Source organism: Trichophyton verrucosum (genome assembly GCF_000151505.1).
Source record: "Trichophyton verrucosum HKI 0517 chromosome Unknown contig00116_1.f1.exp, whole genome shotgun sequence".
NCBI classification, from domain to species: domain Eukaryota; kingdom Fungi; phylum Ascomycota; class Eurotiomycetes; order Onygenales; family Arthrodermataceae; genus Trichophyton; species Trichophyton verrucosum.
In genome coordinates, this window is record NW_003315560.1 from 67,297 (window position 1) to 81,203 (window position 13,907).

Consider the following 13,907-nt stretch of genomic DNA (forward strand, 5'->3'; position numbering starts at 1 on the left):
AAGCGAGCGAACGAAGAGCCGCTGGGCAGCTGTCTAGGTTGCTATATAACCGATGATATAGACCGGAGACTGGAGCTCACGGCCTATCCAGCTGTATTCTGGTCCCTGCTTCGAACTATTCCTTACGGCTTCTCCTCCCGTCCTTCGTCACGCCCAAAGCATTATGACGGCTGTTGCTAAGAAGCGGTTGCAAGCCCTCAGCCAGCAGCTGGTAGAAGGTATCCCTGATGCCGGCGAGTTTGAGAATATTCCCAGGATCCGGGAGGTTGCTCAGGACTCTCTTGGACCGTGAGATGCCTTTTTCGTTATTAGATCTTTGTCTGCGGGTGCTGATGAGTTGCGATTGCAGAAGAATCAAGGACAAGGTCGTGATTATAACCGGTTGGTTGTTTACCGCTACTCCGTCTGTTGATTGAGATATTGCTAACATATCTTTGCTTGAAAGGAACTAACTCTCCCATCGGAATCGGACGAGCAACGGCCCATCAGTATGCCCGGCATGGTGCCAAAGCTATCTATATCTGTGACTTTGCAGATTCACATCTCGACGTACACAAGCGGGAGATAGAATCCTTGTACCCTGGCGTCAATGTTCATACGAGGCAGTTTGATGCTGGAGATGAAGAAGAAGTCAAGAAGGTTGTTGACGACGTGATAAAAACTTATGGCCGGCTGGACATCATGTTCGCTAATGCGGGGATCGTCGGGGCTCCGAAACTGTTTACCGAAGTCTCTGGAGAGGAATTTATGCAAACGATGGATACGAATGCCAAGGGGTAAGCCTTTACTTCGATCATGTTTCAAGATACCGGTTTGATGATTGACTGGTGGTCACAGCCCCTTCCTGGCTACCAAGTATGCTTCTATAGCCATGAGGAAGACATCTCCTGCCAAACCGTACCCAGCCGGAAGCATTATTCTCACTGCTTCTGTTGCTGGTATGCGGTCCAACGCTGGTTCAACAGATTACTCGGCCAGCAAAGCTGCCGTCATTTCGTTAGCACAAACATGTTCATTCCAACTGAGTGGTACTGGGATTCGCGTCAATGCAATCTGCCCGGGCGTGGTAGAGACTGGTATGACAAAGGCAATGTACGACCATGCTCGCAGCAGAGGAACGGAGAAGAAAATCGGACAGCTGAATCCATTGATGAGAGGGGCTGTTTCTGACGAGATTGCTCGTGTTGCCTTATTCCTAGGTAGCGACGAGAGTAGCTACGTCAATGGTCAGGCATGGGCAGTCTGTGGAGGCTTGAGCGCCGGGCATCCATTTGTGCCTGGAAAACTAGCATAATGAAAAGGTTAACATATTAAATATGATTTTCCAATATGGGTACATATATATGTATACATCAACGCCTTCTTGTATATGTATACAAATCAACACGACATATGATCCAATATTTCGTATTCCGTATATCCTCGGGTTTCCCGGATATCATGAGATGAAATGCAGCCGACTATTCAAAATACGATGCAACATTTTCTTCCAAGTCTCTCCTGAGTACTTCCATTACCTTTAGAGCATTTAGCTCAGCGAGTCTTTTTGCTTCTTCGCTTTCCTCTCCTTCATCTATCTCCCCTTCTTCACCAGAACCGTCTGGGTCGATATCATCTTTGTACTGAGTTACGTACTGCTCTTCCAGCAAATACTTCTCACCTGATATCTGATCTGGAGAATGCTCAAGCACATAAAAAGTGGGGAACTCGAGGACAGTTCTGTCGCGAAGCACCGCTCCCAAGGCCAATGACTGGTCTGTTACCGGAATGAGAACCGGGACTTTGGCGCATGTCTGCGGCCTGTGCAGGTAGATATGTAGTTGTGTTGATGAGCCATCATTGTTAGTAAGAGGGTTATCTTCGGGTGCTGGTGGAGCTGTGGATGTTAGAGCTACTGGTAGCGGCGTTAGGGGAGGCTCGCTCTCGTTTGCGGACGGTAATGCAGGTCCGGGGCTCAGTGTTTTAGATGAAGATACATCGTCTGGGGCGGGATCACCATTCTCTTCCACGCTTACAGAACCTTCAAGAGTGCAAGATGTGACTGTGCTTGCTTCCACTGGATCAATGGCACCGTCCCTGACGATCTTTTCAATGGATACTTTCCTCTTTTTCGCTGGAGGCTCTGTGATCTTCTCATCGTTTAGGCGGCTGGCAAAACCTAGTTCCTTAACCAGCGGCACGCGGGTGAGTGCCGTTCCAACGCTGGTGTTCTCTAAGCACTTGGTTATTGTTTTCTGGCCATCAGGGAATATCCACTCAACCGCCCAGCTTAGACATCTTCGTCTATAGGAGCATAGATCAGCTTGCATTCGACAGCCATGACAACCGGGTGCAACGGGAAGAAACTCACTTTCTATGCCAATGGGATGTATTCAATTTATTCCGCGTCATTCCCTTTGGAGCTTTGACAATGCGCACGCCACTGTTCTCCATGCCACGCTGCAAGGGCAACTCGCCTCGCGCCATATCACTCCGTTGCTTTGCCTTGCCTCCATCGGGATCGGAGTTGGGGACGAGATCGATCCCTCGGGCTTCGGCATCGACTTCGGCACGCTCAAGTGACCTTTCAATGCCCGTAAGGAAGTTGAAGTCCTTGTCAAATGCAGCTGGTGTGGCCAATTCGTTTCTCTTGAGGTATTCAGCTGGGTCTCGGATGCCAGAGCATTGTGACCATAGCTTATGGCGTTTGGAGCAGGCTAGTGAGCACGTGCGGCTAGCGCACCGGGGGCACTTGTACTTTTGCCTCTTTTCATGGCTATTATCCCATCATTCTATTAGCTTCGTCCCGGATCCTCTGCCATTCCTCCATGTCACCGACAGTTTGACCGCCCCTTCTGCCGGTTGCGTTAAGAATCGACGTACCAAATTGCGCACAGCTGCGTGAGAGGCAGCTCGGCCAGCTGGATTTCCTTGTCCATCGCCCTCTCAATAATTCGACTCGTAATATAAGTTAGTTTCAGCTGCGTTGGCTGTCCGTCTTTGCTCTTTTGCCGTCGTCGTCCTTCTTATTCTTCCTCGAAGCTCGAAAAAAAAAGTCGATGAGCTCATAATCACGTGAGATATCTTATCGATAAATATTAGTAATCAAGTGTTATTCGAGGAGGCAAAAAAAAAAAAATTAAATTAAATGAAAATGAAGATAAAACGAATTTGATATATAAAAATAACCGAACGAAGATGCAAAAAAAAGTGAGCTGTGTCTTCTGGGGTTGTTTTCGATGGCGATGCTAAGAGCTTCGTGCTCTGTAGATCGTCTCGTTTCAGATAGAAGAACTTGGAAGCGGAGCCATGAAGCTCTTGTGTCCGGAGTACCGATTTGTCTTCATCTCAGTCAAACGTCATGTGTAAATGAAAGGGGGTCGCCCATGCTGGAGTCGGGGGATTCTATGTAGGGATTGGGGCCTTTTGAGAGCTCAAGTCCTGCAGGGGATTATTATTGGCTCCCTTTCGCTGACTTTCTTCATGTCTTTTTTGCCTCGTCCCGCTCCACACGTGTGCTAAACCTCCATGACGGGGCCAACTATTAGAAGAGAGAGAAGCCAGCCGTAACTATAAACCCCCTTGGAAAGAAGAAGAAGTAGAAGAGCAGCGGCAGATGGCAGAGTGCCAGGAGAAAGCCTCGGGGAAAGTTGTTTGTTTTTTCGACTTCTCCTGTGTTCTCCTCGCTGGCTGCTTGCTGCTCTTCTCTTTTTCTGGGCTTTCTTTTACCCGTCCACGTCCCACGCTGTGGCAGTTTTTCGGGTGGAGAAAGAGGGATCGTCGGGGTTAATATCTGAGCGATGTGAGCAGTTATAAAGTCGGACGGACGGTTGATGTGTTATAAAACTCCCTGTCTGGCCAGCTAGTTTACTATGTTCGGGACGGGACTGGACCCCAGGACATGGCACAAGTTGGCCTTTACCGCTCCATCACTATCTCTGATGTGGCCCCCTGTCTGTCCTCCTCTGTGTGCTCGTATAATTGGCACTCGAAATGAGGAGAAATAATAATAGCGAGACAGAGGCGTCATAAAGGAGTGAAGGGAGTGCTGTGATGGGTTTTCGCCTCCTGCAGTAGTTTATCTTTCCCCTTGTCCTGATGTTGGCTACCCCCTGTTTCCTCGTTGCTGCTCCTCCTCTGCCTGTCTCCTGTCAAGCTCGCCCTTTACCAGGAACGGAGTAAATCCCGGGAACGTTGAGCCCATGTTCCTGGTTAGCCTGAGCCCCCGATTGGCGAAGCACTGGTGCAGCTGCAGTAGCGTCGAAGTCCGTGGGGCAGGACCTCGAGTTCGCCAGCGGCCGAGCGAGCCTGTCCCTGTCCCTTTTTTTTTACTATATTGCTTTTTCCTCCTGGTCTGAATCCTCTTCGTTTCTTCTTGCTCTCGCCCTCTCTCTGGCTCGTTTTTTTTGCTGGAACAAGACGAGCTCTCAACAACGAGCCCAGAGTTTGGGCCTAAAAGTCCGTGATGAAACCTTCGGGCCAATCCGTGTTGCTGGAAATTCGAGGGAGGACTGGCATCCGTCCCCCCTCTGATGCCAGGCGTAAATTCAACCCTGTGGCAGCCAGCAATGAGCGAAGCCAGGGAGCATCCATTTGGTTTAGCCTAGCCCGTAGTGTGCCGTCAAGGTCCTGATCCTCTTATCCACCCGGTCGTCCCTTGCCCTGCTGCCCCTGACCCTTGTTTGCGTACCTTTTCTCCTCGAATTCCAGCTCTGCTTTCCTTCATCCATCCAGAGTCGATATCCCTTCTATCGCTCGCCTCTGCCCTCTCCTCTGTTCGTCTTGTTCGTTTTTCTAATAGCCGGTGCTGAAGGCTTGCTTTCTCTCGCGATTCCATGCAGCCTGGGGCTCGCTGTGTCCATCGTTGACGGCCTATACTTTTCGTCCTGCATATATACTTCCTCTCCCGCAGCACATATCAAGAGAACCCCTGGTGCTTGTCCCTTTTCGCGGAGAGGACGAGAGTCGACTACCCCAGCTTTCCTGCGCAGGGCTTTCGTGCATATAAGCCGTTTGATCTCCTCGTAGGGAAGAGAAAAGAAAGGGGAGGGGAAGAGAGAGAGCGTCTGTCTGAAACGGCTGTCTCGGTGTCACAAAAAAAAAAAGCTGGCCCGACTCGGAACTGTGTGTATGACCTGTCCAATCCTCGATATATTCACATTGCCAATCGTCTTCTGTGTAATGCTGCCCGCACCGGGGTTCCTGGGATGCTGTGGGAGGTGATCAAGTTGCTAACATCTCGATTATCGCGGGAGTCACAGGGAATCCGTCGTCTGTCGTCTTATCATTTTTTTTTCTTTCTATATCTTCCACGTCTGCTGTTGACACAGCACAAAACGGCCAGCAGCAGCGGCGGCGGCGACAACGACAATAATATATAGGTAATAGACATCATAATAGCCACAGGAAAGATAGTCATGGCTCCCTCGTTGCGAGAGCGTGCCTCTTTTGTGCGGCCTACGACCAAAGAACGGCCAGCGACCCGCGAGCAGGCAGAGTCCCTTACGATCCCCAGCCGGACGTCCTCGCTGCACTCGCGGATAACACAGCCAATTCCATCGACTTTGAACATGAAGCCGGTGCAGAAGACGCCCAAGACCCTCACGCATGCGTACATGGTCTGCGGTGTTGGCCGCGAGCCCTCGCAATGGGTGAAGGCCCCACCGCCGTCGCAGGGCAAGATAGGCCATATGAAGGGCGCCGTGGGCCAATTTTGGCTGCCAGAGATCCTGGGCAGCAGCCCGAGACTCGAGCAAGACAACGAGATAGCAAAGTCTCTGCATGCTGCCATGCGGGTGCGTTGTGTCCTGCACATCCTTTCTTTCTACTAGTTGTGTGTGTGTTGTGTTGTGTTAGGAGTACGCTGGCTAACTGGGTGTATATACAGGCGTGTTTCCCCCATGATGTCGAGATATGCACCGGCAAGAACCAGCCTCACTGTGTTCACCACTCGTTCGTCCTCCAGCAGGACTCTTCTCACACCCTCTACGGCATTGCCCTGAAGGTCTGGTCTCGGGCAGACGAGAAGCGTGCCGAGACCATCAGGGAGCTGCGGAAGAAGACAGAAGTTAACTTCTACGACAACGCAGAGGAGATATATTGGATCCCTTACTGCCTCAGCTTCCTCTCCAGATACCCCCTTTACAATCTCCTAGGTGATTATCTCCGTGGAATGTGGATCCATTGGAATAAGGCCACCAACCTGTTCCATGCTGAGGAAGTTTCCAGAATCCTCAGCTTTCCGGCGCCCCGTCTCAATGACCTTGTGCGTATTGACATGAAGGACTATGCCCTGTGCTATCAGTTTCCTTCTTCCCCCACTGGCTACCAAAACTTTGCTATGTGGCCTTTGTTCTCCTGTCTTTCCATTCCGAACATCGTGGGTGTCATTGAAGCCGCCGTTTCTCCTACCCGTAGGATCATCTTCGTCAGTCATTACCCTGCCATCCTGACTGTTGCCACTGAGACTATCCGCTATTGCGTCCGAGTGTACGAGTGGAGTGGCCTGTATAATCCTGTTGTGCATGCCAGACATGTCAAGGAGCTCGTTGAAGAGCCTGGCCCGTATATCCTTGGTGTAACCACTGAATGTCGGGATCTGTTCACTGCTCCAACAGACGCACTAGTGATCGATCTAGATCGCAACTTTGTCTTAACCTCAAGCCCTCCAAACATCCTCACGCAGGGTCAGAGAAACAAGATGATCACTCGTCTTACTCAGGCCTTGAACGGAGAGGTGACTCCAACAGGGCCTCCTCCCCACCTAAGATCTGCCTACGGTGGTGGAAAGCTAGTTCCAGCTGGCCAGATCATTGTCATGAGAGGAGAGGTTGAAAGCGTCCAGGACCCCCAATGGTGGAATCAGGATGCTGTCATGGCTGTCATGGACCATGTTTGCGAGAAACTGGTACGTGTTATGATTTTTCTTGTTTTTTTTTTTTTTTTTTTTTCATTACCCAAGATGAAATATACTAGTACTAACATCCATCACTAGGGTCGCAATACTGGTCTGAAGGCTGTGTTTGGAGGATCAGTCAAGAAGCCATTGATGACCAAGGTGTCCATGAGACATCTCAACGAGATTGTTCGTGAACGTAACCAGTACTCTAGAGATGCTCTTGAAGCCTGGCAAGACTTCATTAACCTCAAGGGCAGAATGGATACTGAGTTAACCAAGGTCACCAAACGTAACAACTTCCTCGTCGAGGAGCTCGAGACCTGGAAGCAGCAATTCCTCAAGTTCCAGAAGTTTGCTGAACAGCTTACCAAGGAAACTTCAGAGCTCAAGGTCAAGATTGAAACGCATAAGCGTGAAAGTCGCCGCCTTACCAGTCTTATCGACCAGCAGAAGGATGATATCATTCGCCTTACTCTGCGTCTATCTGGCACTGAGAAGCAGCGTGACGATGCCCTAGAGGCTCTAGTACTCCAGCAGGAGATTGCTGAAGAATTGGAGCGCGAAAGAAAGCGCAACGAAAAGGAGATTGCTGCTCTACAGCATACCAATTCGAATCTTTTGCGCCAACGAGACGATGCTCAACGTGTCGTTATCCATCTTCGGAGCCTTATCAATGGGCAGGCTCACCACATGGAGCACATTGTTCGCTCCATCGACAGCTCTCCCGAGTTATCTCGGTACATTGAAGAAGGCCATGATATGTCAGCCGAGGATACTGCCAAAGGTGATGAAGAACCATCCAAACCCCAAGACTCCGCCAATAAAACCGCCTCGAGCCGGAAATCCAGCTCCCGTCTTAGTAACCGGTCTGCTACTCCCGCTCTGTCAGATGACGCCCCTACCAACGCGGACAACCGCATGTTGAGCGTCGACAAGAGGAGACGCTCCATAAGACTAAGCATGTCTGACGTAGCTGATAGACATCTCCGCGACAAAACCGATGCTATTGCAGACATCATCCGCACCATCAGCGATCAGTGTGCCGCCGCCGTTGAGGGTCTCCAGCTTGCCCAGGCAGACTTCGATAACTCCGAGCTCTCCAAGCACAACTCAAGCCAAGGAGGAATCGACCTCGACCGACCCAACGGAAGCGAGGCGGACGACAACGAGAGAGCGAATCTCAGCCCCGATGGCCGTCAGTCTACTATTCCCCCTACCCCCGACCTTGTCCCAAACCGGTCAAGCACGTCAATGTCCATGGCCAGCAGCTCAACGTTCCAAGAGCGATCAAGCCAGCAGTACGGACCAAACGAAATACCCACAAAAATAGTAGAACATGATGATGAGCACGCTCATGAGACAGCACAGGAAGAAGAAAACGTCAACTCAATGGGCAAGACACCGAGTGGACCTAATTACATCAGGCCCGGAACGTCAACTTTACTCTCATAGACGTATCTGCCTCTATATTTCCTCTTTTAATATCCTTTTTTTTTTTTTTTTTTTTTTTCAATCAGATTTCTCAATTATACCTTTGCTGCCCTTTATTCATTATACCTTGTGTTTGGTCCTGACTTGATATCTGGCTATCTTACTCTGATTCCCCATTTTCCTTCTTTCTCCCTTATTTTACTATTATCCCCTTTATTCCTGTGCTGTTATCCGCCTGGTTTGCTGCTCTGTTATATATATCATCACGCCGTATCTGTACCTGAGATTACACCTACTTTCATATGTCTCTGCGTGGCCTTTGCTTTTCCCCGTTATATTTCTCTCTCATTTGTTCTCTTTCCAAACATCTCGAGTGGACTTCTCGTATTTCCTTTCTCGTTCAGTATGTATACATCTTGTACACCTTTCACCCTGCACCCTGTTTCCCCCAATGCAGCAATATAATAGCAAAGCTACTCACTTGGCTGTAGCTTTTTGATGTTTGCAAAATAGAAATCAAGCGAGTTAACTTCAAGTCTTGTCTCGATCCTTCTACTAAAGCTATAATCTCGTTTTCGACGGTATTTGATCTGGGAAATTAGGAAGTAATAGGTTTAGGACCGTCGTCGGTTTGCCCATGCTAGGAGGAGATGATATCCATACGTTTCACAAGGAACCTAACGGAATGAAGGAACCTCGGCTAGCACCTTATCAAGGCGAGTGTGTGGTATGCTTTCTCTGACTGGCGGGAGAAAAATGCTAATGGATGGAGCCTGTGCGCATATGTATGTATGCCATATACCCCGTACTCCGTAGGTATTTTTAATTTTAGGTCAAGCTTAAAATGGATCTCTTGACCACCACCTACAATCAAATAATAATATAATAATATCTCGTAGCATCTTTATCTGTATATGAAAGCAATGTTTGTGCACAATATAACCCTTTTTACTCCTGAAGCTCTTGTGAGGTTGGAGTTGTGTATCAGCGATACCATGTATTTTTGTGCAGCCAGCAGTAATTTAAGGTTAGTCATCGTAATTTTCGTACTATCTCGTATATATGTAACTTTCAAACTTCAACGAAAATTCAACAAACGAAGAAACGGAAGAACAACAACATGAAAATATTGATATGGCTCTGGAGGCCGGGACGGGGGCTCCCATATGCCGTATACCCATTATAACGACACCTATCAGGCTGCATTAGGGGGTTATAAGATTGGAACGGACCCAATAATGTCAAATGTGCTAGAGATGGCACTCTTATCTGGCAATTGTGACGAGAACGCTTATCTCAATAGTTAATCCACGGCTGAACGACGGCGCTGATATCAATTGTAAATCTGGCCTCCACTTTATAACCCTCATACATAAGTGAGCACAACTGCAGGAACTCTATACAGAACCTCTTCACAGCTGCCGATGTTATACTCCGTACTCAACGTGGTTGAGGTGAGATTTCGGAATCTGGACAGATGGCAGAGAGCCTGACCGGCCATAAGGATACAGGATAACTCCATTAATCAGTCATGCCACCATGCATGCTGGGATGGGTCGGTTCTTGCGGAAGACACGTGCGGAGTGTTCCGTACCTAATTCTATGTGGGACCAGGAGAGCGTTTTTATGTCATGGCTACGGAGTAGTTCATCGCCAAATAGAGAGGTTGATGCCCATAGCCTCATTAGGGCTCAAGAGCTATTATGTGAAAATGCCAGGACGTTATTTGAAAGGCAGGGTAGCTTAATCAACCACTATTGGATGGTGATGCATGCAATATGCCCTGGAATGACTATCCACGATTGACAATGTCTTTTTTTTTAGCTCTTTCTTGAAGGTGAGCTGCTGCCAATAATGCTGATCGAGATTCCGAGAGTTTCTAAGAAAAGGGCCTAAATTGAACAAGGAGCGGTTCATTATTGTTCATTATTACTAGGCTTGCTCGATGGTACTGGGTTCGGCGAAGAATTCAAACATCGGCGAGTGGGACCAACTTAACTGAGTGCCTCGTGGCTCTCTCACTAGCGGCACTGGTCTGGATCTTTACTTCCAGCTGGAGTATTGCTTGATGCAGTACGGAGTACCCCGTACAAATCTAGGTTGGAAACACTGTGCGGTTGATGGAGGTATTATCCGCCGAGCCAGGGCTTTATCAGTTGTGGTATATCTGAGGCGCTCCGGCCAAACGAATTTGACAGGAACGGTTTGCATCGATTTCTGGTGAAGTGCAGTCTATTCCCCATATAAGTATGCATACGATGGACTCATACTGCCCTTGTCAACACTTCAACGAATGGCGTCGAATCTGTTTGTTGGAATAAAGGAACCTAGTGAGGATCTACGGTACTAACTGGCGGATATGCAAACCATATGTCGGCCTCCATGTCTGGATTCAATAGTCGGAGATTCCGTGGCCTGGGGAAAGGGAGCAAGAAACTAAAGGCGGCTATTTACTTATTATCCCAAGTTACACGAGCTATGAGGTAACAGAAATAACAAAAGGTGAGGCCCTTCTGACGGCGAATTTATACTAAGGGCTAAGGTTGCCACTTTCACAGAAGATCAGCCCAATAGATGTTCTGGGCAGCGCCAACGGCAACTGTGAATGGCTGTCGGACAACATGAGAACAAGATGAACGTCGAGGCATAGAAAATGACTGTTGTACAATCTGCCGCTGGTCACAAAGTAACTGCCACACGCTACCTCCTCCCATCGATAGGTTCAGGGGAGGCGAAAATAACCAGGGGTATTTCTGTGCCTCGAATGATTTCTCTTAAGCAGGGATTCCCTGGTGGTTTCGGAACTAGTCGCCCAGATGGTGCGATAATCCGTGCTCTCCATCTACCCGTTACAGCCGACGGGGTTATCAGATTGTTATGCAGCTGTCCTTGTCAGCCCATTGTTTGTTCGAGGAACCGTAGCGGGTTGTGGCTTAAGGAATTCTCTAGAAGGAGCCCAGTCCACCGCCAGATTCTGAGATGTCGACTGCCACTGCCACTGGCGCCTGCATCGCACATTGCATCTACTCCATACGGAGTACATCTACGGAGTAGCTAGCGCACACCAGTCAAGCCGTGCGATATTAGACTAGCGCCTCAATGCAGGCATCTCAGTCTCGAGAGCGCCAGATGAGTGGGCCCCGATTGCCACTAGTGAAGAGATAATACGAAGATAGTCGAGAGGTTTGCACGGAAAAAGATATCACTAGGTCAACGTTCTTGCAGGGCCTTAAACGCTGCTGGTTGGAGTAAACGAGCTACTCCATTGCGGCACATGAATTGACTGGATCCCCTTCCTGTTCTCCGGAGAAAAAGGATCAGCCCCTCAGGCCTAGAATGCATGCAGCTAGCCTGTTGGGCATTGAATGGACTGATTGACATGTTGTACTGAAGCCTCAAGTCAAAATATACGACAGGACGCTAGCTAAGATGGCAGTTTATATAAGTGTGTCTGCATCTCCCCAGGATTCTCCTGCTGGAAGGTGCTGTTTCAGGTTGATACTTTTACCCGGCAAACAGAGCCCCCGGGTTCAATATCTTCCATAGATATTCCATGGCCATTGACAATCCCGTGTTATCATCCTCGAACCAGCCCTACGCCCATCAGCTCCAAGATTGCTCATTAACGACACCGGCACCATGAATTGGATATTAGACCTGTTTACCATGGCCCGGGAGGAGCATACCACTTTGCTAGCCAACCGTGGGCTTGATGGACTGTCGCCCGACCAGACAGCAGCCCTGGAGCGATTTGATTTCCCCCTACTTCGCATTCACTACAGATATTTCCCGCCGGTTATCACCATTGCGTTCATGTCGCTCATTGCAACGGTTTGCTCATTCGCCATCATTACATATCGACTTGTTTTCTGGCGAAGATTTTCAGCGACTTACCTCGGCTACAATCAATATGTCATCCTTATTTATAACCTGATTATCGCAGATATGCAAACAGCCGGCGGTGCTATCATGACACTTCACTGGTATCGGGTCGGCCATATAGCTGGGAGTTCGAACACTTGCATTATCCAGGGATGGTTATTCCAAGAAGGGGTTCCAACCAGTGGCTTATTTGTCCTGGCAATCGCGATACACACGTTCATCACAGTCGTACTAGGCCGAAAATTGAAATACCGGACGTTTGTGTGCTGCGTGGTTGGGATCTGGATGTTCGCCCTGTTCCTCACTGTGTTACCTATCATAATGGCAGGGAAACACGTTTATGTGAACTCCGGCGCCTGGGTATGTTGACAGCCTTTATACCCCCTTTATACTTTTGTCACTTCATATACTGACTTGAATTTATAGTGTTGGATTACTGCAAACCGTGAAGACTTGAGACTGGGAACTCATTACATTTGGGTCTTCATTTCACAATTTGGAAGTGTCACCATCTATATCATTCTCTTCTTCTACCTACGCCATAAGGTCGCTATATCTGCTTCTCTTACCCAGAGGTCTCAGGACAAACTCTCTCGCCTAAGGCGCGTTGTCAGGCTCATGATTCTCTACCCGATTGCCTATGTCTTCCTGTCGCTACCCATTGCTGCCTCCCGGATGGCTACTGCAGCCGGCGCGAAGCCTTCGTTTACCTATTACATCATCGCGGCAATGATTATGTCGGCGTCTGGGCTAGTTCACACAATTATTTATGCGGTAACCCGACGAGCATTGATATTGAACTCTGAAGTGACTCAGCACAAAGGCGGATACGGCCCTTCATCAGCAAATCAGGAAAGCAACTCCCCAAGAGATCTTGAAAACACTGCCTGCACTACGCTTGTTAGTAGTGATGGGCCCGTATCACCAAGCAGTCCCGCGGGCATGTACAAGAGGATGTATTCTCGGATAAACGGAACATCCAGCCCAGCGTCGAACCAGCAGTACGAAATGAACGGTGTTTATCAGCAAACAACAATCTCTGTCACAACAACTACCGTATCACCGCCAACCAGAGGAGGTAGTCCGCCGACTCGAGGGGGTAAAGGAATACATCATCTGTAGCGACAGACGGTACAATATCTTGACCATACATTCCTTGAATGCTTTTCTTTTGGTTAACTTTTTTCTAAATTTTCCTCCTGTACATAGCCTATTTTATGCTTTATATATATCCAGAAGTTACCAGCATACGTCTTATAATAACTGATTGATTATCCCAAGAAACGAGCATTGTTGCCCTTAGAGAGTCAGCCATTTTCTGAGGCGGGTGGTTTGAGCCAGACACTCCGTAAATGAATAGCTGACCCACGGCTTTCCTATCGCTTATTTCGACATAGAGATAGGATATCTACAAAAAAAAAAATAAAAGAAAGAATGGAAAGAAAAAGCAAACGCGGTTACCTAATAGGTCGCCACTGAAACGTCCAAGAACAACAGTGATCTTCAACGCGGCTTAGAAAACTGCGGTGTCTTTGAAGCACTAGTGAGGAATTAAGGGGCGGTTCGGCTAGAGAGGACGAAGAGACGGTTGTTTCTCTGTAGTAATGGATGAGGTGTCAGATATATGCTCGGACCACTATCGGCGAACTTTGCAAAGTCTTGTAACTGCTGGTTGCTGCGAGTTACTGCTCTGATATTAAACGGGGACGGGCGTGGG

At 48.6% G+C, this 13,907-nt stretch overlaps 4 protein-coding genes across 4 annotated transcripts; 3 read left to right on the forward strand and 1 right to left on the reverse strand.

Annotated features, from left to right (window-relative positions):
• Positions 1-163: 163 nt before the first annotated feature.
• Positions 164-1,294, forward strand: TRV_01399 (oxidoreductase, short-chain dehydrogenase/reductase family, putative; the record flags this gene model as incomplete). Its single annotated transcript, XM_003024390.1, has 4 exons — positions 164-288; positions 350-381; positions 446-776; positions 838-1,294. 4 exons carry the CDS (start codon positions 164-166, stop codon positions 1,292-1,294), a joined length of 945 nt encoding a protein of 314 aa, XP_003024436.1.
• A 166-nt stretch (positions 1,295-1,460) lies between these two features.
• On the reverse strand, positions 1,461-2,918 carry TRV_01400 (HIT finger domain protein, putative; the record flags this gene model as incomplete). Its single annotated transcript, XM_003024391.1, has 3 exons — positions 1,461-2,283; positions 2,351-2,713; positions 2,863-2,918. 3 exons carry the CDS (start codon positions 2,916-2,918, stop codon positions 1,461-1,463), a joined length of 1,242 nt encoding a protein of 413 aa, XP_003024437.1.
• A 2,631-nt stretch (positions 2,919-5,549) lies between these two features.
• TRV_01401 (uncharacterized protein) lies at positions 5,550-8,329 on the forward strand (the record flags this gene model as incomplete). Its single annotated transcript, XM_003024392.1, has 3 exons — positions 5,550-5,774; positions 5,867-6,886; positions 6,974-8,329. The coding sequence occupies 3 exons, from the start codon at positions 5,550-5,552 to the stop codon at positions 8,327-8,329; spliced, it is 2,601 nt and encodes an 866-aa protein (XP_003024438.1).
• A 3,618-nt stretch (positions 8,330-11,947) lies between these two features.
• TRV_01402 (uncharacterized protein) lies at positions 11,948-13,312 on the forward strand (the record flags this gene model as incomplete). The annotated part of the gene is made up of 2 exons (XM_003024393.1): positions 11,948-12,550; positions 12,617-13,312. 2 exons carry the CDS (start codon positions 11,948-11,950, stop codon positions 13,310-13,312), a joined length of 1,299 nt encoding a protein of 432 aa, XP_003024439.1.
• Between the last annotated feature and the right edge of the window lie 595 nt (positions 13,313-13,907).